The following is a 25,438-nucleotide window of genomic DNA, read 5'->3' as shown; positions in this document are numbered from 1 at the left end:
AAACGACACAAGCAGCAAGCAACATGAAAAGAAAATCAAAGAAGAAACCTCAAACGCAAAAAAGGCCACATGCAAAGAAACAACATTCAAACCAATGAGTTGCGGTAACTCCAACATAGTGGGTTCACTACGCGTACTGATCTAGAAACAGATTACATCAATCCAAAACAAGTAAAATCCTAATATCATGACATCAGTTCCTAAACCATTCTACCCGCCACCTTAGTAACAATCTAAACAACATTTCAGACAAACATCATCAACTCAGGCCTACTGTATACGTTGTTCTGCTCGTCCTCCAGCACAGGATAAGCCGCCACAAGAGCATCTTGTGCTCCAATATAAAGCGAGTTATAAATCTTCCAGTACACCTCCCTAACCTTGCGAGCAGGATGAAACAGCCCCTGAAGGCAGTAGTTTAGCACAACAGCAGCACCCAAGGCCACCCTCATTCCTTCAATGGCTTCCATTACAGCATTTATCACGTGTGGGGAAGTCTCAAAAATATTTGGCCACACATAGTTGAGCAAGTGGATTAAAGCATCCTCGCAACCCAAACCAGCAACCCCCAAGGCCATGTGCTTAACAGCTGAAGCCGCAGTCTGCCTGTGAACCAAATCCCTATCCATGAGGGCATCCTCAAGTAATGGGGTCACGGCATAGATGTAGTCTTTTCCCATTTCCCCAATATACTCGAACAGAAAAGAGAGGGATTTTAGGACACCATTTTGCACATTAAGCTCTGGCACGCGATACTCGTTCATTAAAGCTGGAAGAACTGTAAAGGGAGAACAGGTTTCTGCAACTATAGCAATCGCCACGGTTGTGCACACACGGTTCTGCCGCTCCTGCACCTTGAGATTATTCAACAGGGTGGCCAGGACATCCTGTGGCCCAATGGCTTTGGCAATATAGCCGAAGGTGTTCACAGTGGCTCGCCGTATACCCTTCTTGTGGGCTTTAAGCATCTCGAGAAGCTCGAAGCAAATCCTCATCCACTCCCTAGCCGGAACAAACTCAGCCCCACGGTCAGCAATCCGTCCGACAAGGTCAATGCAGTTCTCCTGGACTTTCTCGTGCCTATTCTTCAAAATTGGTGTCAGTCTAGGAAGCAAGTCCTTTATAGGAGGAGTCATCTTCGTCATACCAATAACATTGACAATTGCCTTGAGAGCTCCTAGGATAGATCCCAGGACCTCGGGATACTCCTCTCCCAGATACTCATACAGTACAACACCAAGGTGACCCATCAATTGTTCCTCCTGGCACTGCTTCATCACCACAGCAATTCTCGATATCAGATCCGCTGCTTGCTGTCTCACCTTTGCGCTCTTGTTATTCAACCGCCATTTTATGGTGCCACAAATCTGGGGAAGGTACGGTTTCACTCTCTGCCCAAGTGCATTCACAACCGCACCAAAACCATTAAGCATCACGTTGGCATCATCACTGGTCTGCTCTTGGAAGGCATAAAGGATTCCATCAATAAGAAGTTCCTCCAACCGAGCATCGATATCAGATGCACCCAAGTTGGCAACTACCTTCTCAATGGTCTCCATGACCATTCGTCTGTAAGGCTCACTCTCATCTTTAAGATCCTCCACAATTCTCCCAACTATATCGGCAACACCGACTTTGTTTGCAATCTCCACGGTCGTTTCCACGAGCTGCCTGTAGTTTCTCCTATCCAAAGCCATCCTCCTGACCCAGAAATTTTTGAAGAACTCCGGAAGAATATCGTTGCGAATGTAATCAGCCTCCACACCCTCCGTACTCACACACTGCTTCACCACCTTCAGAACAATCTTCTTCATTTCCTCATCGGGCGACTGGAACTCGCGAATCAGAATAACCATAACTTCCTTGGTGTAGTAACTGGCATATAGTGCATCCATGAGCGGGATGATAAAACCGATGGCTTTTAAGAATGCAGCCAAGACTTTCCCACGGTGCGACCTGATACCCTTCCACAAAGGCTTCAGCACCGAGTCAAAGCTCTCGATACCATAAGGGGCAGCAGCCTCGGCAAGAGCAGCCAGAGACAATGCAGTGATTGTCCTCACCTTCTGATTCTCGTCCAGCAGACCGTGCTCTATGATCTCCACAAGAGACCTCAGATGAGGAAGCACGGCACAACCAATCAAGATGGCAATCTGCTGAACAATCTTAATCCCCGTGTGCCGAGCTTGCCACGATTTCTTACTCTGACACACCGCCTTTAAGAAGGGCAACAGAGCAGGAATCCCGAGAGCAGAAGCAACAACGCTGAAAGCTCTGGCAGTGGTGTTCCTCACATACTCATCAATATTATCTATATCGGGACGCATGGCCGCAATCATGGTGGCCAAGCCAGCGGCTTTACTAAGATTGGAAATAATCTCTCGCCCTTCAACACGCGCATAATAATCCTCATCAATCAACAACGGTTCAATCACAACAAGAATCTTATGCACGTAAGGACGTACCAGCTCATCCAACTTATAGAGCACCCTGTCGATCACCTTCACCAAGAGATGCCTCTCCTGATCTTCCAAAGTGGGTTGCATGAGCAGCGGCAGGATCCGGTTAAACAACGGCCCGGCCCCAAGCTCTCTTGCCTTATCCGTAAGCTGCCGCAATGCCGTTTTCCTCTGTGGGGGCGTCCCATTCTTGACCTTAAGCAGGAGCTTCATGATCTTCCGCTCTTTCTGTTCATCGGGGGACAACTCCTCCTCATCATCCTCGTTCAACAACGCCCCAAAGTACTGGTAATCCTCGGGCTTCATGAACGGCAAGCCACCAGGGGCTTCCTTGGGCACATCAAACTGCTGCCCGCGATTCTCTTCGGGGATGGAATACAGAGGAGTCCCCAAAGGAGTGGGGGTCGCGAGCAGCTTCCTTGCGGGAGTCCTAATGGGAACATAGGACGCCGGCGGCTCCAAAATCTTATAACCCTCCTGCGGAAACATGGCGTCCAACTCCTCGTCCGTCAGTGGCCGGTTCCTCTCCTCGATGTCCTTCTCCCACCTCAGCAAATTGTACTGCTCCGGGGTGATGGCACCACGCAAATTGATAGCCCCTGGCGTCGGCGTTGCTAGCTCAACACCACCGACAGGAGTAATCCCCGGTGTAAACGACGCTGCAGCTGCTGGAGTGGCCCCTGCCATTGGGGTTGCACTGCCCATTGTAGCAGGCGTCTCGTCCCACCTCGATCTCTGCCGTTTTGGGGTGGGCGTGGCGAGGCCCGAGATTTTCGGGGTGGCGTCCCAGGTCATCCCCGCAGGGGTCGCTCCCGGAGTAGCCCCACCGGCCGGGGTGGCATCCGCCAATCTGCCAGGAGTTGGCGTCTCGTCCCACCTGTTTCTCCTCCCCACTGACGCGGATGGGGTGGCATCGCCCAACCTCCCGGGTGTGGGAGTCGCGTCCCACCGCCCCGGAGTAGCGTCCTCAGGCAAATCCCAATCCGACGTAGTTTTCGGCTTCTTCGCAGCGGCAGCCCCATCGTCCTGCGACTGGTCCCACCTATTCCTCCTCTTGGGACCCTTATCCTCCGTAGCCTTATCAGACTTGGCAGCAGACTCCTCCTCTTCCTTCTTCTTCGCAATCCTCTTCAGTGTCTCCTCCTTTTCCCTCTTCAAAGCCTCCTCCCTCATAACATCTGCGTAGGTTCTCACGGAAGGGTCCGGAGTCTTCTCCCCCGCGGCGAAGGCGTCGTGCCTCTCGGGTGAGATCACCCGATTGAGTCGCCTCTTGCGGTAATCGTCCTCGCGGTCGATGATGCGCTGCGGCTTCTTGAAGCCCCCAAATGCGTCGTCGTTGTCGTCTTCGGCTCCTGCACCACGGGGCATTTCTTTCAAGAGGGATTTGGGGGCGGTGTACGAAGCGAGCTTGCGGGCGACCTCGTTGTCGATGGAGTCGAGGTTCTCATCGTCGTCGGTGACGGGGATGGAGGTGACGTAGGAATCGCGGTCGTTGCCGCCATAGAGATCGGTGTCGAACGTGAGGGAGGTGATGGATGCCAGCTGCTGCTCCAAGCGCTTTCGCTCTTCCTGGGTCTTGGCGATGTCCGGGTCCATGGCGTGTGATTGCTCGAAATCCAAACTGAATTTTTGGTTGTGGCAATCGGAGTGTGAACGAGGGACGGACTGGAAGCTATTAGGGTTTTGAGTTTAAAATTAGGGCTCAATCGAATCGAATCAATTCCTTCCTATAATTGCACTTTATTGGTGGAAATGGATCGTGCGATTCATTTCTATGTTTCCTTCGCCTATTTTTTCAAGACAAGAATTAAATTTAAAAATTCAAAAAATATATGTTTATATATTGATTTTTTTTATAATAATATTTATATATATTGGTTTTTCTATAATAATATTTATATATTGGTTTGTGTTGTAAATACATGACATGTATTTGATGGATGACTTTAGAATTCTCTCAAATTTTTCATGTTCATGTATTACTTTGATTTATGCATTGTCATTTATGAAGTTCATATCAATGTTTTGAATACCGTACCGGACGTCGTACCGGTCAAGACACTGGAACGAAATATTTCGATATCGGGACCGTTTCAGAATAGCGTTTCGGGATAACGTTTCGAGATAGTCGATATATAAATAAATTATATATATATATATAAATTAAATTCTAAAATAATAGTCTATATATAAATAAATTATATATAAATACATATATATATGTATAAATTATAAATAGTCTAGTCTGAATTAGGGGTTAAAAAATAAGTTTGTAGTTTGAAAAAACGAAAAAAAAAAAATAGGCCGAAACATCGGGCGGTACCGGCCGAAATATAAGCCGGTACAGGCCGAAATTTAGTCTTGTACGGCAGGTATTTTAGTCGGTATGGAACAGATATAGTACCTGTACCGGCCGGACGGTCGAAACGAAAAATTTCGACCGTACCGGCTAGTACGGTACGAAATTTAAAACACTAGTTCATTTACTCATTTATGGGTGCTACCCGCCCCCTACGAGGCGGGGGCACCGGGCCCCGCATGGGCGGGGGTTTGATATTTTTTCCCATACCCTACCCCTGCTCATGCGGGCGCGGGGTACCCCTTCCGTTCGACTGGGGGCGGGGTTAAACCCCCATCCGTCTGCCCCCTACTGGATCTTTGGCCCATTTCATTTTTCTAAGTCTTAAATGGCCAAAAATCTATTTTTGGGCTCAGAATTTAACTAAAAAAATTAAATATATTTCAGAATTAAAAAAATATATAGTATATACATATATATAGATAGAACTATTAACTATATACTAAATTTCAACTATTAACTACTAAGTTATTACAAATTACAATTATACAAATTAAGATTCTAAGAGAACTAATAAACTTAAACTATTACAATATTACAAACTCCTCTAAAAATATTAAATATTACAAATTGTACTATTAACTATTGTAGCAACATTACACTTAATTGTAAATTAACAATTATAACTCGTGACTTTTCAATTTGATCAATTTGGGATGGTGGTGTGGTGCTATGTAGGGGTGAATTCACTGAGTGGTGAGTTGTGTCGACAGTTGTGAGACTGAAAATTAAGATCATAAACGTTAATGAGTTATAAAACCTTAAAGATTGAAATATTAATAAGTTAAAAATAAAACAAATTAGAATTATAAAGTTATAAAATGAAACAAAAATTAAAATACAAAATATTAAAAGTATTATCCAAGATGAGATTGGGATTGGGCAATTGAAATTTGAGATGAAGATGAGGCAGATGAACATAGATCAGTCATTAGGATTGGGTATATGTATAAAACTGTATATTGAGAATATAAAAGTTAAAATAAAAACAAGTAAAATAATTAGATACTAAAATATGATATAAAATTATAAACACAAAAAATAAAAAAATGACAAATTGTGCAAACCATGACAATGGTGAGTCCAATACAAAGTCATATTGCATCGGAGGTAGCGCCGTAGACGTCATCTCTTATATCACTATAACGATAAAATTTAAAATTAAAATAAATACCATATCCAGGCTGATCACCACCCTCCTCTTCGACGCCGACCTCCTCATATTCAAGAACATCCAGAACATGAATTGGAGTTCCCTTGATCCAATTCTGCGTGCAAATCAAAGTCTCCACAGTGGTAGAAGCTAATGAACTTCGAAATGAATTCAATACACGCCCTCTGAGGTTACGGTACTAACAGGGATGACCAAAAGATTGCAGACTATCTTTCCAAGGATGAGATATTTCACGGAATTCACCTTCCACCAACTTAATATATCGAAATCTCGTGAAAATGGTATTACCTCCGCTGCTAAGTATCTGTCTATCTCTAACTGAGCCTCTACATAATTCCGCATTAAGGGGGTCTGCTCAAACCTCTCACCCCAGTCCAATCTACATATTTTCCCACTGTTAACTTACTGAACCAGTGTGGGGGTAGGTGTAGATGCCACAATATTACCACTCCGCAAGATGGTAAACTCATCAAATAATCTACAAAAGGTTTTCCGAACCCTTGCTGCAATAAGCTCCGCTCATACTTGCCCGTACACAAGGCCTAATCCAAATACCATGTCATCCACCTTAAACCTAGGGTCAAAGACGATAGCTATATATAACAAAATATTAGCCCTAGTAAAATCTCTTCAATACTTGTCGTACTTTGACCTCATAGCCAATGTCATCTCTCGCAGCCTATAGTGACCACCCGCGACCATGTAATCTAATTTTTCTTTATCTTACATATTTGCTGACAGAATTGATGAGATGTAGGGTACAAAATTCCAGATATCGTCGTGGTGACCTCATAAAAAAGCCTCAAAAACTCTACAAAAATAGATACAATCTCTCAATCATCATTTACAAGTTTCCTCAATTCCCTGTGATCATCAAAATATTTAACATATTAGATGTCTTCATCACCCAATAGTGCAAATGCCAGCCTATATTCTTGGGCCGCCTCCAACATTAAATATGTTGAGTTCCATCGTGTAGGCATATCAATATAAAGGCCCTTCTTGGATGTTAGGCCCACAGACCTTGAAGCAATCTTGAATTTCTCCAACCTCAAAGGACAAGATCTCACCCATCTCACAGCAGTCCTGACTCGAGCAATAGAATCATGAAGATCCCTCAAATCATCAGTAACAACAAGATTCAGAATATGTGCTGCACATCTCACATGCAGACACTCACCATCCAAGATTGTCTTATTTACCTCTCTAAGATAGGTCTTCAAATGTCTCAATGCGACATGATTAGACGAGGCATTATCAACTGTGACTGTAAGAACTCGGGTCAACCTCTACTCCTTTATTGCGGCCTCTAAGGCCTTCCCAATTGTCTCACCCTTATGATCGGTGATTTGACAAAATTTTATAATTTTCTTATGCAATGTCCAATTACAATCAACAAAATGCATAGTTAAAGACATAATTAAAATTTTGGATTGATGTCCAAGTATCAGTGGTAAGGCAAACAAATTGACCGGCCAATTCATCCCTCAATTTTTTTTTTCAGACCAAAAATATTATTTTACATCCTTTACCACCGTGTGGCGAGAAAGAATATTAAACCTTGGTTCCAAGTAGCGAGCAAACGCTTGGAACCCTTTCCCATCAACAACTTGAAAATGTAGCTCATCCATGATGACCATACGAGTTAAGTGTCTTCTATATTCATCGGTTTGCTCGAAACCCTTTCCCATCAACAACTTGAAAATGTAGCTCATCCATGATGACCATACGAGTTAAGTGTCTTCTACATTCATCGGTTTGCTCGGAACCCTTTCCCATCAACAACTTGAAAATGTAGCTCATCCATGATGACCATACGAGTTAAGTGTCTTCTACATTCATCGAGATCATACTTAGTATATCCCATCAAAGTTGTACCCCCACTAGTCTCATCCGCCATTTTTTTAAGTTCAATTTCTAGCCTAGATTGATTGTTCTCTAGTAATTGATATGAATCCGCGGGAAATGAATCCCTTGAACCCACAGTCAATTTGAAAACTCTCCAAGAAAGCCAAAATCAAGTCAACAGATGGAGAACCTAGACCCGATGAGAACTTGTTTCAAGAACCTAGATTATATTAAAATCTAGACTCGTTGAAGAATCCGTCTCAAGAACCCAGATTACAAAGGAGGAACGCCACAAAGGTTGTGATTTGCCTTTGATAAGTTCAAGAGTTCAATCAAGAACAAGAGGAGAAAACTCAACTCACAAATAAAATTCAATATTGTCTAACCCCTCAAATGAGGTTACAAAGAGTTTTTAAACCCAAACCTAATCAAAACCCAAGCCAAAATAAAGCTCATTTTACCCAAAATTACCCTTGATGAACAGTATCAGATACAGTACGCGCAGCTACAGTAACCCCTACAATAAATTGATGAAACCCTAGTTCCTAAAAAGTAACTTTCCAAATAAGCCATTGGCCAAAATACAAGTCCTTCCCAAAAACATAGTTCATAAGAAATAAGACATGTGAGCCAAGCATCTTCAAGCCCACTTATTCTAAACTAATAAAATAAATCATTTAACCAAATTCGAAACCTCCAATAACAATAGGCCGTATCTCTAAGTCATGTCTTCCACAGCTTGAATCAAGTGGATCAAAACTGGTTCTTCTTCTTTCAAACCCATCTTGAGTGTTGGGCTCTTGCTGGCTTCATCCCAAGTGAATTGCATCAATCCTTGCATTGCTTCCTTGATCTTCTTGGGCCTTAATCTTGTAATTTGTCCATCTGGAACTTGCAAATGATCTTTAAGAGTAGGCCCACCTTGGTTCCTATCATTCCCCCTCTTTTCAAAATGAGTCGATCTCGAATCTTCACCTACATCAAAAGGAGAAAGATCAAAAATATTGAAAGTTGCAGAAATTTTATACTCACCTGGAAGATCCACTTTATATGCATTGTTTGGGGTGTAAAACGGTCGGTCCAGTCCGGTTCGGTCCGGTCCGGTTCGGTCGGTCCATTCGGTCCGGCCTTTTTTTTTTTTTTTAAATCAATTAATAAAAAAAATTTATTTAAAATACTAAATTAAATTAAGTGACTTATTAATGTGAATTATGTAACAAACTCAATAAAAAAATATTCTATATGATTAATGATAATAAATTACATTATTAATTTATATAATTATTATATAATTAACTAATTAACTAATTAACTAATTATTAATTTATATCATAGAATATTAACAAGTGTTAATAACATATTTAAAATTTTATATTGTTAATAGTGATAGGTTAGATGAAGATATATATAAAATATTGTTAATTTATAAAATATTAACAAGTATTAATAACATATTTAAAATTTTATATTATTAATTGTATAATTATTATATAAATAATATATATAATATATTTTTTTTATTCGGTCGGTCCGGTCCGGTCCGGTCCGAGAAATCTCCACCCCGAGACCGGACCGAAGACCAAAATTCTCCTATTTATTGGACCGAAACCGACCATGCATTTGGTCGGTCCGGTCGGTTTCTCCGGTCCGGACCGACCGGTTTACACCCCTATGCATTGTCATTAATTTTCTCAAGAATTTGGAAAGGTCCATCTCCTCAAGGATGCAACTTAGTCCTTCTATGGGCTGGGAATCTTTCTTTGTGCATGTGAACCCAAACACAATCTCCTGGTTCAAAGATGATACGCTTTCGTCCTTTATTGGCTTGGGAAGCAACCCTTTCATTCTTTTGGGCAATTTGAAGCCGTACCCTCTCATGAAATGACTTCACCAACTCCGCATTCTTTTGTCCATCTAAACTACTAATGCCATCAACAGGTAAAGACATCAAATCCAAAGGAGTAAGTGGATTAAATCCATAAACAATTTCAAAAGGAGAGTATGAATTAGTAGTATGCATCGTCCTATTATATGCAAACTCTATAAATGGCAAACAATCCTCTCAAGTTTTTAAATTCTTATGAACAACAGTACGCAAAAGCTGAGTTAAAGTCATATTAACTACTTCAGTCTGACCATCAGTCTGCGGATGACAAGTAGTGGAAAATAAGAGCTTAGTACCCAATTTCCCCCACAACACCTTCCAAAAGTAGCTAAGGAATTTAACATCCCTATCAAAAACAATACTCCTAGGTACACCATGGAGTCGCACTATCTCCCAGAAAAACAAATCAGCTATGTTTGTGGCATCATCTGTTTTATGGCATGGAATGAAATGTGCCATCTTACTAAATCTATCCACAACCACAAAAATAGAATCTCTACCCCTTTTGGTCCTAGGCAGCCCCAAAACAAAGTCCATAGATATGTCTACCCATGGCTCACTAGGAACGGGTAAGGGTGTATACAACCCATGTGGCAAAACCTTAGATTTGGTCTTTCTACATGTAATACACATTCCACAAATACGGTTAACATCTCTCTTCATCTTAGGCCAAAAGAAATGTTCATGCAAAATGTCTAAAGTTTTCTTGACACCAAAGTGTCCCATTAATCCCCCACCATGTGCCTCCCGCACCAATAACTCACGTATAGAACAATTTGGCAGACAAAGTATACTTTCTTTAAACAAATAACCATCATGCTTGTAAAACTTACCAAATGCCGCCTTATCACATGCCACATATACATTAGAAAAATCAGCGTCATCGGTATACATGTCTTTCACATATTCAAACCTAAGCATTTTAGCACTCATAGAAGTAAGAAGTACATACCTCCGGGATAGAGCATCAGCAACAATGTTCTCCATACCTTGCTTGTAACGGATGACATAGGGAAATGTCTCAATGTATTCCATCCATCTAACATGCCTTTTATTCAACTTACCTTGACCCTTGAGATGCTTCAATGATTCATGATCGGTATGGATCACAAATTCCTTTGGCCATAGGTAGTGCTGCCAAGTCTCTAATACACGAACAAGAGCATAAAGTTCTTTGTCATAAGTAGGGTACTTCAGGGATGCCCCACTTAACTTTTCACTGAAGAAGGCTATGGGCCCCCTATCCTGCATCAAAACGGCTCCAATCCCTATTCCTGAGGCATCACATTCAATCTCAAAAGTTTTGTTAAAATCAGGTAATGCTAACACAGGTGCAGAGCACAATCTTTCTTTAATAGTGGTAAAAGCATTCTCTTGATTAGCCCCCCAATGAAACCCAACATTCTTTTTAATTACCTTAGTGAGTGGTGCAGTAATGGTGCTGAAGTTTTTAACAAAATGCCGATAAAAGCTAGCTAAGCCATGAAAGCTTCTTACCTCAGTGATGCTTTTTGGCGTTGGCCAATCCTTGATGGCCTTGACTTTCTCTTCATCCACCTCAATACCCTTTGTACTAACAACATAACCAAGAAAAACAAATTTTTCCATGCAAAAGGCACATTTCTTGAAATTAGCATACAACTTTTCACATCTCAACACATCAAACACATATTTCAAATGCTCAATATGTTCATTTAAGTTCTTGCTGTACACTAAGATATCATCAAAGTACACAACCATAAACTTGCCTATGAATGCACGTAGGACATGGTTCATTAATCTCATGAAAGTACTGGCGCATTTGTAAATCCGAATGGCATAACCAACCATTCATAAAACCCATACTTAGTCTTAAAAGCAGTTTTCCATTCATCACCCTCTTTCATTCTAATTTGATAGTACCCACTTTTAAGATCAATTTTACTAAAAATACATGAGCCATGCAATTCATCAAGCATATCATCCAATTTAAGAATGGGATGGCGATACTTTACCGTGATATTGTTGACCGCCCTGCAATCAATGCACATCCTCCACGTCTCATCCTTCTTTGGCACTAGTAGCACTGGTGCCGTACAAGGGCTCATGCTCTCCCTCACGTACCCCTTGCTCATCAAATCCTCAACTTGCCTCTGAAGCTCCTTTGTCTCCTCTAGATTACTCATATAGGCTGGTCGATTTGGAATAGCAGCCCCGAACACAAAATCAATCTAGTGCTCAATGCCTATAATGGGTGGCAACTCATTTGGCATCTCCTCCGAGAATACATCCTCAAACACCTGCAACAAAGAAACAGCCAAACTAGAAAGAGACTGGTTAGTTTCATCAAGAGTAAGATAAGACTCTTTATCGACAAGAAAAATCATAAGGCGATCTGCAAAGAAATCCCTCTTAACCTCACTCTCTCTTGCATAAAAACTCACTTTTGTCTTTCCTTTTCTCTCGACATACTCTCTTTCTTTTTTCTCTCGTGGCTCCACTCTTTTTTCTTTACTCTCAGCCACCTCTCTACTTTCTTTTTCACTTTTTCTTTGATGCTCATTTTCACTCTCACTCTTTCTTTCTTGCTCAATCTATTTTTCACTCTTTCTTTTTTTATCACTCTCATTTTCACTCTTTCTCTTTTGATCACTCTCATTTTCACTCTTTCTTTTTTGAGCAACCTCACTTTTCAATTTCAGTTGGTCCTCATAGACCTGGCTTTGAGTTAAAGGAGCAAGCTTAATTGTTTTGCCCTCCTTTTCAAAGCTGTACATGTTCTTGAGCCCATCATGTGTCACTATCCTATCATACTGCCACGGCCTCCCCAACAAAATATTGCCCGCATGCATAGGCACAACATCACAAAGCACCTCATCCTGATACTTCCCAATAGAAAAAGTAACTAACACTTGTTTATCCACCCTAACATTTCCACAATCATTCAACCACTGCAATTTGTATGGTCTAGAGTGTTTTAAGGTTGGTAAATTCAATTTCTCAACCAAAGTAGTGCTAGCCACATTAGTAAAACTCCCTCTATCAATAATCATACTACATACCTTATTGTTGACATGACATCTAGTATGGAAAATGTTCTCTCGCTGTTGCTCTGCATCATCCACCTTAATGTGTGTATTGAAAGCACGCCTGGCAACAAGAGACTCACCTGTCACAGGGTATACCACTCCATCATCATCACTAGCATCAACTAACTCGGGCACCTCATCACTATCATCCTCACTCTCAGTCATCACCTCCCCATTGTCACGCATAATCATCACCCTCTTATTTGGACATTGAGAAGCAACGTGTCCTGAACCCAAACACTTAAAACATTTAATATCTCTATTCCGTGAAGGTTGGGATTCTACCTTGGGTTTGTTGCTAGTTCCCTCATCTTATCCCTTAGGTGGTTCGGTCTTTCTCTTTGCTTCAGCTGGATCATTCCAATCTCATTTTGATTTCCAAGTAGTGCTAGAAACTGAAGTGTACCTTGCTGTCCTTTTTCTCTTTAATTATCTCTCCACCTTCATAGCCATGTGCACCATATCCTCTATCTCCACATAATACTGCAATTCAATTACATTGACTATGTCCCTATTCAAACCGCTCAAAAATCTAGCCATGGTGGCCTCTCGGTCCTCCTCTACATTAGCCCGAATTATTGCAACCTCCATCTCCTTATGGTAATCCTCCACACTCCTAGACCCCTGTGTAAGATTTTGTAATTTCTGGTAAAGGTCTCTATAGTAATGGCTAGGAACAAATATCCGCCTCATGAGAGCTTTCAACTCTCTCCATGTCTCTATAGGCCTCTCATAATTCCTCCTCCTATTGGTCACTAATTGATACTACCAAATAATAGCATAATCAGTAAACTCAATTACCGCCAACTTCACTTTCTTCTCATCAGAGTAATTATGGCAATCAAACACCAACTCTATTTTTTTCTCCCACTCTAGATAAACCTCAGGGTCAGTTCTACCTTGGAAAGATGGTATTTTCATTTTGATGCTACCAAGCTCTCTATCTACACCATCCCGAACCCTTAGATTCCCCTCAAGTCCTCTTTCATGCCTAACTCTTCTATTTCTACCCGACTCAATGTCAGATGCTAAGGCTATGTTTGGGTACTAAACATTCCTCAACACTTTTCAAGTATTCTCGTACTTTTAAAAATATTTCACATGCCAAACAACTTAAAATACTCTCAATGGAACCCACAAACCCACTTCAATTTCTACTCATAACTATTCATAAACATTCTATAATACTTATCACTATTATATATAAATAAAAATAAATAAAATCAATATAATATCTATCACTATTAAATATAAAAAAAATCATTATAATATATAAATAAATAAAAAATCACTATAATATATAAATAAAAAATATTTATCACTATTATATATAAATAAAAAATAAAATCGCTATAATATATAAATAAAAAGTAAAATCACTATAATATATAAAGAAAAATATTTGCATCAGCCCCACACCAGCACACACTCAACCTATTGAGTGTAAAAAAAAAAGTGATGTGAAGTGTGTGCTGGTGTGGGCCTGATGCATAGCATTTCCCAATATATAAATAAAAAATAAAATCACTATAATATATAAATAAAAAATAAAATCGCTATTATATATAAATAAAAAATAAAATCGCTATAATATATAAATAAAAAATAAAATCACTATAATATTTATCACTATTAAATATAAATAAAAAATAAAATCATTATAATATATAAATAAAAAATAAAATCACTATAATATATAAATAAAAAATAAAATCGCTATAATATATAAATAAAAAATAAAATCACTATAATATATAAAAAAATAAAATCGCTATAATATATAAATAAAAAATAAAATCGCTATAATATATAAATCAAAAATAAAATCGCTATAATATATAAATATAAAATAAAATCACTATAATATATAAATATAAAATAAAATCACTATAATATTTATCACTATTTAATATAAATATAAAATAAAATCATTATAATATATCAATATAAAATAAAATAACTATAATATATAAATAAAAAATAAAATCACTAAAATATATAAATAAAAAATAAAATCACTATTATATATAAATAAAAAATAAAATATTATAATATTTATCACTATTATATATAAATAAAAAATAAAATCACTATAATATATAAATAAAAAATAACATTACTATAATATTTATCACTATTATATATATATAAATAAAATCATTATAATATTTATCACTATTATATATAAATTAAAAATAAAATCATTATAATATTTATCATTATTATATATAAAAATAAAATAAAATCACTACAATATTTATTAATATTAAAAAATCACTATAATAAAATCATTATAATATTTATTACTAAAAATAAAATTACTATAATATTTATGGGACCCACACATTTTTTAACTACCTACTCAAAAGTCAACAACTCAATATACTTTACACATCCAAACAACTCAAAATACTCTCAATGGGACCCACAAACTCACTCCAATCTCTACTCATAACTATTCACAAACATTCTCAACACTTATCAACACTTCTCACTACCCAAACGTACCCTAAGTCTTCCTCATCCTCACCATCTCCTTCATTCTCATACTGATTTTCAACTCTAAGCTCACGTCGCCTCCTGTCCCTCCCACCTTGTAGATTTCTAATCGCTGCTTCTTGATGATTCATCATATCCATCACTTCACCCAACACCAAGTTCAACCGCTCAAACTGTTGTTGCATGGCTTACAACACAAATGATGAGTTATCTACTCTCCCCCTTGGTGATGCGCTACTCCGATGAGACATTATCAAGTGCTACACAAAAGAATGTCAGTGGCAAAAAAAAGTAAACCTCACACACTCCCTTACGTGTTTACACTCGAATAATGACACTCCACTCGTGTTTCACTCTTAATTGGTTTTTTTTTTTCCGATAATAGTCTCACACTCTCTTGCCTTTTACCTCAAGAGTTTTCCCACTCAAGTTCTTTAAGAACTAATTGACTCAATCAAGACAAAGCAACCTTATTTTATCTCAACTAGTAATTAGGTCCAAGAAACAAGAACAAGAGAAACACAGTAGGAATGAAAGAAAAAAAAAACGGCACGTGAATCAAGAAAATTATACGAATGAAATAGTAACTATAAGACAAGATACCAACTAGAATAATATATGCACCCCCTTTGATGATAAGGCTCAAGAAAAAAAATCTCGGATTTTTTTTTTTCACGATTTTTTTTTTCCTTTTCCTTTCTTTTCTTTTCACCAACTGATTCGATCACAATCAAGAGTAAGCAGTTGAGAAAACCCTAACAATAACTCAAAAACCCTTAGACAAGTGATATACGGCAGCCCCCAGAACAAGAGATTTCAGCCTACACAAACCCTAGAACAATGAATTTCAGCAACCCTAACAATAGTGAAGAAATCTGCTAGCCACCACTATTTTTTTTTTGTAATCAATCCTAGAACAATGAAGCCCTAGAATTAAATATGCAAGAAATAAAAAATAGAATAAGACCTGATTGGAAACATTGCTCTGAATACCAAATGATATGAACCCTAGGGAAAGGAATCCCTTGAACCCACAGTCAATTTGAAAACTCTCCAAGAAAGCCAAAATCAAGTCAACGGATGGAGAACCTAGACCCGATGAGAACTTGTTTCAAGAACCTAGATTATACTAAAATCTAGACCCGTTGAAGAACCCGTCTCAAGAACCCAGATTACAAAGGAGGAACGCCACAAAGGTTGTGATTTACCTTTAATAAGTTCAAGAGTTCAATCAAGAACAAGAGGAGAAAACTCAACTCACAAATAAAATTCAATATTGTCTAACCCCTCAAATGAGGTTACAAAGAGTTTTTAAATCCAAACCTAATCAAAACCCTAGCCAAAATAAAGCTCATTTTACCCAAAATTACCCTTGATGAACAGTACCGGCTACAGTACGCGCGACTACAGTAACCCCTACAATAAATTGATGAAACCCTAGTTTCTAAAAAATAACTTTTCAAATAAGCCATTGGCCAAAATACAAGGCCTTCCCAAAAACATAGTTCATAAGAAATAAGACATGTGAGCCAAGCATCTTCAAGCTCACTTACATTAGTCTTTTAAGTGCACATTTAATTGTTAGATGTCATGTTTCGTATAGTGGCATCCATAGATGTTTCCACAATGGTTACGCTTGGTTTGGGGTTATTGGGATCATCACTCTCTAATTTGATTAAATGAGCCCAAACTATAAAAGCAGGTTTCTTGTTGAGCTTGGGGGCGGGGCAAGGTGCCATAGGGATAGGTGTTGGGCCAGGGGTAGGGGTAGAAGTAGGAGTAGGGGTAGGTGTCAGTGTAGGGGTAGGGGTACCCTGGGCATGAAAATGAGAGCTTGCACTAGAATCTGTTGGCATATACATGAACTCAATCAAACAAAAAATCTGAAATTAAAGCAAACATAGCAACATGCCAAACAATTACATCCAAGCATTAATATATATATTGGAAGTTGGAAAATGAAACATCAATGATCAAACATCAAACATAAAAAAAAAAAAAAAATGAAATACCCAATTTAAATGGGTTATACAAGTTGTAAAAAAAAAAAGAAATACCCAATTAATTATTAAAATGGGTTATAAAAGTTGTAAAAAAATTTGAAAAACCCAATTAATTAGGACATTTTAGGGTTTTGATTATTTAGAGTTCCAATCCGAAATCTTAAATTAATTTAGGGGTTTCAAGAACCTAAATTATTTTAGGGTGAATCCAATTATATTAGGATTTCAGATTGCATCACCCTAAAATAATTTAGGGGTTTCAAGGATTGAATCCCCTAAATTAATTTAGGGTTTTGGATTGGAAGATATGCTCCAATCAAGCTAATATATCAAAGTCTCTACCTTCGACTGAGCCTCTGTAGAATGACAGACTATGGGGTTGTGCTCCAACCTCTCACTTTAGTCCAACCTATATTTTTTCTCAACCCCGGCTTTCAGAGGAGGTAGGAGTAGGTGTACATATCGGAATATTACCACCCTTGAAAACGGTAAAGGGTAAACTCATCAAACAATCTAACAAGGGTTTCCTTAACCCTTGCCGCAATAAGCTCCGCCCATGCATTCCCGTGTGCAATTCTCAATCCGTGTATCATGCCATCAATCTCAAATTGGAGGTCAAGAATAACAATCACATATAACAAAATATTAGACCTACTGAAATCTCCCAAATACTTGTCATGCTTCACCCTCGTCATCAATGTCACCTCCCGCATCCTAATATAATCACTCGCACATATGTCTTCCAATTCTTCTCTTACCCTACATATTTGCTGACAGAAATGAGGAGATGTAGGGGACAAAAAACCAGATAGCATCGTTGTGACCTCATAGAAAAGCCTAAAAAAATCTACAAAAAAACCAGATAGCATCGTTGTGACCTCATAGAAAAGCCTCAAAAAATCTACAAAAGTAACAACCACCTCTCAATCATCATCAATAGGCTTCCCCAATCCCCTGTACTCATCAAAATATCTGACATATTGAATATCTTCATCACCCAATAATATAAAGACTGACTGATATTCTTGGTAAGCCTCCAACATTAAGGATGTTGAGTTTCATCTTGTAGGAATATCAGTACAAAGGCTCTTCTTGGATTATGTGCCCGCAAACCTCACAACAACCTTGAATTTATCCAATCTAGCAGGAGAATGTCTCACAAATCTCACAGCAGTTCTTACTTGGGCAATCGAGTCATCAATATCTTTCAAACCATCAGTCACAATTAGATTCAGAATATGTGCAGCACATCTGACATGCAAACACTCGCCACCCATGATTGTCTTATTTGTCTTTCTAAAATAGGTCTTAAGATGTCTCAATGTGACATCATTAGACGAGACATTATCAACTGTAACGGTTACCACTTGTGCCAACCCTCACTCCTTTATTGCAGCCTACAAGACCCTCCCAATCATCTCACGCTTGTGATCGGAAATTTGACAAAACTTTAAAAAAAATATGTATTGTCCAATCACAATCAACAAAATGCGCAGTCAAAGATATATAATTAAAATTTTGGATCGATGTCCAAATATCAGTGGTGAGGCAAATCCTTTGACTCGCCAATTGGACCCTCAACAACTATTTCTTTGACATATATTGTTTCTTTATATCATTTGTCACCATGTGGCGAGAATGAAGATTAAACCTAAATTCCAATTACTTAAAATATGCTTGAAACATTTTCCCCTCCACAAACTGAAAATGTAATTCGTTCATGATGACCATACGAGCTAGGTGTCTCGTATACTCTTCGGGATCATACTTAGTATACCCTTTCAACGTTGCACCCCTACTACTCTCATCCGCCATTTTTTTAAGTTCAATCTGTAGTCTAGATTGACTCTTTTTTTATAAAGATTTTAATATTAGACTTTTCTTGCATTGTTCTTCTAAGTGTACCTTTAATTGGGATGTATCATGTCTCCTATAGTGACATCCATACACTTTACCACAATAGTTATACTTAGCTTGGGGGTTATTGAGGTCATCACCCTCTAATTTAGTAAAGTGGATTCATACTATAGAAACATGTTTCTTGCTTTGTAGGAGCAAGAGACAAGCCCGGTAGCCCTAGGGCAAGGGTCCGTAGAGATAGGTGCTAGGGTAGGGGTAGGGGTAAGAGAGCTAGCACTACAATCTGACGGATTTTCCAGTCCCCAAAACTGACAAAAATTTGACACAAAGCAACATCACACCAAGTTCAAACAATTAAAACCATGCAACAGCCAACAATCACTCAAACTCATTAATTAATTCAATATTTTCGTAAAAGGATCAACATAGGATCAACAAGAATCTAAAATCTGTGTGCATATAAGTGGAAAACATGTTTGAATGCACTTAATTATAAAATGAGGTTGATAGATCTATTGGTTCAAACACTTAAGAACACATTGCGGTTGTAACAATTTGTCTAGTCAAGTTAACCTTTAGTTCAAACAAATTACCAAAAGTATTTGTTATAATACAAGCAATACTTATTTGTTTTCATGGTCAATATTTGTCCAAAATGCTGTAATTTCTCCCCAATTAGTTATGCTTTTGATTAGTGTTGTGAAGCATGAGATGAATTTATTTTTTAGCCTTCATCAAACGTGTGGTTAAAGGTGGGTTCCACAACCATCGGTGCTTACTCAAGTCTTGGCATATCCTTTTTATTTTTTAGGTGGTCATAGATGTTGAAAGAAAAGATGGATCTATTGGTCAATATGATCAAATTTGCAATGTACGATTACCAAGAGGACTTTATCCTCACTCTGATTTGTCAGAAGAGCTTGCTACATCTCTGGGATAATTTTCTCTCTTGAGGTTTCATATGCATGTAGGATTATAAGCAGCTTTTTGAGGCGTACTGAACGCTTTGTGATCACTATATTGTGCTGCTAAGATTCTTTTATGTATTCACTTATCAGAAAAAAGACATATATTCATTTTTGTGTTGATATGTTACTTATCTTGCAACTGCAGTTATTTGTACCATTAAATAAATCTGTGCAGTCAGCTTATGCATATTTATGTTGTCTTTACTCTAATCGGTGATAACCATGATTGATAAACAGATACATGGTGCAAATTATGAATCTTCAAAACTTGGCTGGCTCCAGTTCTTCATAACTCTGGTTTTGCAGTAAGCACTTATTTTCGTATAAAATGATTTAGATTTTCTGCCTTGGCAAACAATTAATTTCCTTGGCAAACAAAAAGAAAATTAATTTTCTTTCAATTATCTTCCCAGTCTTCCTTGGCAAACAAAAAATAAATTAATTTTCTTCTAGTTTTTCATAAATTAATTTAGGAGTTTCAAAGATTGAAAACCCTAAGATAACAGACTCATTATTGTGTTTTATTTCAAGTATACATAAGACTCATTATGGTTCAATATAAGTACAGCCTTGGAAAAAGAATACATCAGCCAGAACAAGTAAAAATACCTAACATCACATATGATTCTACCAGCCACCTTAGTAACAATCTAAACAACATTTCAGACAAACATCATCAACTCAGGCCTACTGTATACGTTGTTCTGCTCGTCCTCCAGCACAGGATAAGCCGCCACAAGAGCATCTTGTGCTCCAATATAAAGCGAGTTATAAATCTTCCAGTACACCTCCCTAACCTTGCGAGCAGGATGAAACAGCCCCTGAAGGCAGTAGTTTAGCACAACAGCAGCACCCAAGGCCACCCTCATTCCTTCAATGGCTTCCATTACAGCATTTATCACGTGTGGGGAAGTCTCAAAAATATTTGGCCACACATAGTTGAGCAAGTGGATTAAAGCATCCTCGCAACCCAAACCAGCAACCCCCAAGGCCATGTGCTTAACAGCTGAAGCCGCAGTCTGCCTGTGAACCAAATCCCTATCCATGAGGGCATCCTCAAGTAATGGGGTCACGGCATAGATGTAGTCTTTTCCCATTTCCCCAATATACTCGAACAGAAAAGAGAGGGATTTTAGGACACCATTTTGCACATTAAGCTCTGGCACGCGATACTCGTTCATTAAAGCTGGAAGAACTGTAAAGGGAGAACAGGTTTCTGCAACTATAGCAATCGCCACGGTTGTGCACACACGGTTCTGCCGCTCCTGCACCTTGAGATTATTCAACAGGGTGGCCAGGACATCCTGTGGCCCAATGGCTTTGGCAATATAGCCGAAGGTGTTCACAGTGGCTCGCCGTATACCCTTCTTGTGGGCTTTAAGCATCTCGAGAAGCTCGAAGCAAATCCTCATCCACTCCCTAGCCGGAACAAACTCAGCCCCACGGTCAGCAATCCGTCCGACAAGGTCAATGCAGTTCTCCTGGACTTTCTCGTGCCTATTCTTCAAAATTGGTGTCAGTCTAGGAAGCAAGTCCTTTATAGGAGGAGTCATCTTCGTCATACCAATAACATTGACAATTGCCTTGAGAGCTCCTAGGATAGATCCCAGGACCTCGGGATACTCCTCTCCCAGATACTCATACAGTACAACACCAAGGTGACCCATCAATTGTTCCTCCTGGCACTGCTTCATCACCACAGCAATTCTCGATATCAGATCCGCTGCTTGCTGTCTCACCTTTGCGCTCTTGTTATTCAACCGCCATTTTATGGTGCCACAAATCTGGGGAAGGTACGGTTTCACTCTCTGCCCAAGTGCATTCACAACCGCACCAAAACCATTAAGCATCACGTTGGCATCATCACTGGTCTGCTCTTGGAAGGCATAAAGGATTCCATCAATAAGAAGTTCCTCCAACCGAGCATCGATATCAGATGCACCCAAGTTGGCAACTACCTTCTCAATGGTCTCCATGACCATTCGTCTGTAAGGCTCACTCTCATCTTTAAGATCCTCCACAATTCTCCCAACTATATCGGCAACACCGACTTTGTTTGCAATCTCCACGGTCGTTTCCACGAGCTGCCTGTAGTTTCTCCTATCCAAAGCCATCCTCCTGACCCAGAAATTTTTGAAGAACTCCGGAAGAATATCGTTGCGAATGTAATCAGCCTCCACACCCTCCGTACTCACACACTGCTTCACCACCTTCAGAACAATCTTCTTCATTTCCTCATCGGGCGACTGGAACTCGCGAATCAGAATAACCATAACTTCCTTGGTGTAGTAACTGGCATATAGTGCATCCATGAGCGGGATGATAAAACCGATGGCTTTTAAGAATGCAGCCAAGACTTTCCCACGGTGCGACCTGATACCCTTCCACAAAGGCTTCAGCACCGAGTCAAAGCTCTCGATACCATAAGGGGCAGCAGCCTCGGCAAGAGCAGCCAGAGACAATGCAGTGATTGTCCTCACCTTCTGATTCTCGTCCAGCAGACCGTGCTCTATGATCTCCACAAGAGACCTCAGATGAGGAAGCACGGCACAACCAATCAAGATGGCAATCTGCTGAACAATCTTAATCCCCGTGTGCCGAGCTTGCCACGATTTCTTACTCTGACACACCGCCTTTAAGAAGGGCAACAGAGCAGGAATCCCGAGAGCAGAAGCAACAACGCTGAAAGCTCTGGCAGTGGTGTTCCTCACATACTCATCAATATTATCTATATCGGGACGCATGGCCGCAATCATGGTGGCCAAGCCAGCGGCTTTACTAAGATTGGAAATAATCTCTCGCCCTTCAACACGCGCATAATAATCCTCATCAATCAACAACGGTTCAATCACAACAAGAATCTTATGCACGTAAGGACGTACCAGCTCATCCAACTTATAGAGCACCCTGTCGATCACCTTCACCAAGAGATGCCTCTCCTGATCTTCCAAAGTGGGTTGCATGAGCAGCGGCAGGATCCGGTTAAACAACGGCCCGGCCCCAAGCTCTCTTGCCTTATCCGTAAGCTGCCGCAATGCCGTTTTCCTCTGTGGGGGCGTCCCATTCTTGACCTTAAGCAGGAGCTTCATGATCTTCCGCTCTTTCTGTTCATCGGGGGACAACTCCTCCTCATCATCCTCGTTCAACAACGCCCCAAAGTACTGGTAATCCTCGGGCTTCATGAACGGCAAGCCACCAGGGGCTTCCTTGGGCACATCAAACTGCTGCCCGCGATTCTCTTCGGGGATGGAATACAGAGGAGTCCCCAAAGGAGTGGGGGTCGCGAGCAGCTTCCTTGCGGGAGTCCTAATGGGAACATAGGACGCCGGCGGCTCCAAAATCTTATAACCCTCCTGCGGAAACATGGCGTCCAACTCCTCGTCCGTCAGTGGCCGGTTCCTCTCCTCGATGTCCTTCTCCCACCTCAGCAAATTGTACTGCTCCGGGGTGATGGCACCACGCAAATTGATAGCCCCTGGCGTCGGCGTTGCTAGCTCAACACCACCGACAGGAGTAATCCCCGGTGTAAACGACGCTGCAGCTGCTGGAGTGGCCCCTGCCATTGGGGTTGCACTGCCCATTGTAGCAGGCGTCTCGTCCCACCTCGATCTCTGCCGTTTTGGGGTGGGCGTGGCGAGGCCCGAGATTTTCGGGGTGGCGTCCCAGGTCATCCCCGCAGGGGTCGCTCCCGGAGTAGCCCCACCGGCCGGGGTGGCATCCGCCAATCTGCCAGGAGTTGGCGTCTCGTCCCACCTGTTTCTCCTCCCCACTGACGCGGATGGGGTGGCATCGCCCAACCTCCCGGGTGTGGGAGTCGCGTCCCACCGCCCCGGAGTAGCGTCCTCAGGCAAATCCCAATCCGACGTAGTTTTCGGCTTCTTCGCAGCGGCAGCCCCATCGTCCTGCGACTGGTCCCACCTATTCCTCCTCTTGGGACCCTTATCCTCCGTAGCCTTATCAGACTTGGCAGCAGACTCCTCCTCTTCCTTCTTCTTCGCAATCCTCTTCAGTGTCTCCTCCTTTTCCCTCTTCAAAGCCTCCTCCCTCATAACATCTGCGTAGGTTCTCACGGAAGGGTCCGGAGTCTTCTCCCCCGCGGCGAAGGCGTCGTGCCTCTCGGGTGAGATCACCCGATTGAGTCGCCTCTTGCGGTAATCGTCCTCGCGGTCGATGATGCGCTGCGGCTTCTTGAAGCCCCCAAATGCGTCGTCGTTGTCGTCTTCGGCTCCTGCACCACGGGGCATTTCTTTCAAGAGGGATTTGGGGGCGGTGTACGAAGCGAGCTTGCGGGCGACCTCGTTGTCGATGGAGTCGAGGTTCTCATCGTCGTCGGTGACGGGGATGGAGGTGACGTAGGAATCGCGGTCGTTGCCGCCATAGAGATCGGTGTCGAACGTGAGGGAGGTGATGGATGCCAGCTGCTGCTCCAAGCGCTTTCGCTCTTCCTGGGTCTTGGCGATGTCCGGATCCATGGCGTGTGATTGCTCGAAATCCAAACTGAATTTTTGGGTGTGGCAATCGGAGTGGTAGCAATTAGGGTTTTGAGAAGAAATTAGGGTTCAATGGAATCGGAGGAAGACCCCTTCCCGTAACTGCGCTAGAATGTGAGTTTTTAATTAATTAATTAAATTACAAGGCTAGACTTGGATGACGGTGCCCATGTATGAAGTTTTAAATTTGTATGGGCTGGCACTGGCAGGATCAGGATGTGAGGGTCGAGTTGATCTTGTTGAATTTGATTTGATGGGTTGGGCTCTTTTCTCTGATGATAAGGGCACAGTCGTTCAGTTTTCATTTTTGAGAGGTTTGTTAATGCGTTGGAATGATGATGAGAAGGCCCAATCTAATTGTTTGTGAAACCTTTGTTGACTGGCTCACGTACGGTTAATCAATTAATGCGAGCAACAACTACATGAAAGAAATTAATAATGCATGCAGCTGATCTTGATCCAATTTGATCCGGTTTTGAATAAATTTTGGGACTAAACCGATATACACCGATTTTACAGTTTCAAGAACCAATACCGTATCTGTTACCCTCCTAAATCGATACTTTAAGTTTTACTGATTCCAATTTTTTTGTTTTAATCAAGTGTCAATTTGTCATAAAGAAATCTGTTATAAAAGAAACTACTATAAAAAATATATATATATATATGTTGTATAAATAAATATGATATACAATATAGAGACAGTAAAAGAAAAGGTGAACTGGCTACATACCTGTATCAAAGTTCTCAACATCATCCATTAAACTGTGAATGCTAATCGGGGCAAAAGAAGAACGAAACCAATTTTGTACACAAATAAGGGTT

At 40.4% G+C, this 25,438-nt stretch overlaps 2 protein-coding genes across 2 annotated transcripts; both read right to left on the bottom strand.

Annotated features, from left to right (window-relative positions):
• Nucleotides 1–49: 49 nt before the first annotated feature.
• LOC109002786 (splicing factor 3B subunit 1-like) lies at nt 50–24,737 on the bottom strand. The gene is made up of 2 exons (XM_035685856.1): nt 20,762–24,737; nt 50–221 (listed from the first exon to the last, which is right to left on the bottom strand). Exon 1 carries the CDS (start codon nt 24,593–24,595, stop codon nt 20,786–20,788), a length of 3,810 nt encoding a protein of 1,269 aa, XP_035541749.1. The 5' UTR covers nt 24,596–24,737; the 3' UTR covers nt 50–221; nt 20,762–20,785.
• Nucleotides 56–4,225, bottom strand: LOC109002782 (splicing factor 3B subunit 1-like). Its single transcript, XM_035685855.1, has one exon. The coding sequence runs from the start codon at nt 4,053–4,055 to the stop codon at nt 246–248; it is 3,810 nt and encodes a 1,269-aa protein (XP_035541748.1). The 5' UTR covers nt 4,056–4,225; the 3' UTR covers nt 56–245.
• Nucleotides 24,738–25,438: the final 701 nt, after the last annotated feature.

This window comes from Juglans regia, chromosome 15 (assembly GCF_001411555.2).
Source record: "Juglans regia cultivar Chandler chromosome 15, Walnut 2.0, whole genome shotgun sequence".
Lineage (NCBI taxonomy): Eukaryota > Viridiplantae > Streptophyta > Magnoliopsida > Fagales > Juglandaceae > Juglans > Juglans regia.
The sequence above is the reverse complement of the archived record's forward strand: the minus strand, read 5'-3'. Positions and strand labels throughout refer to the sequence as shown.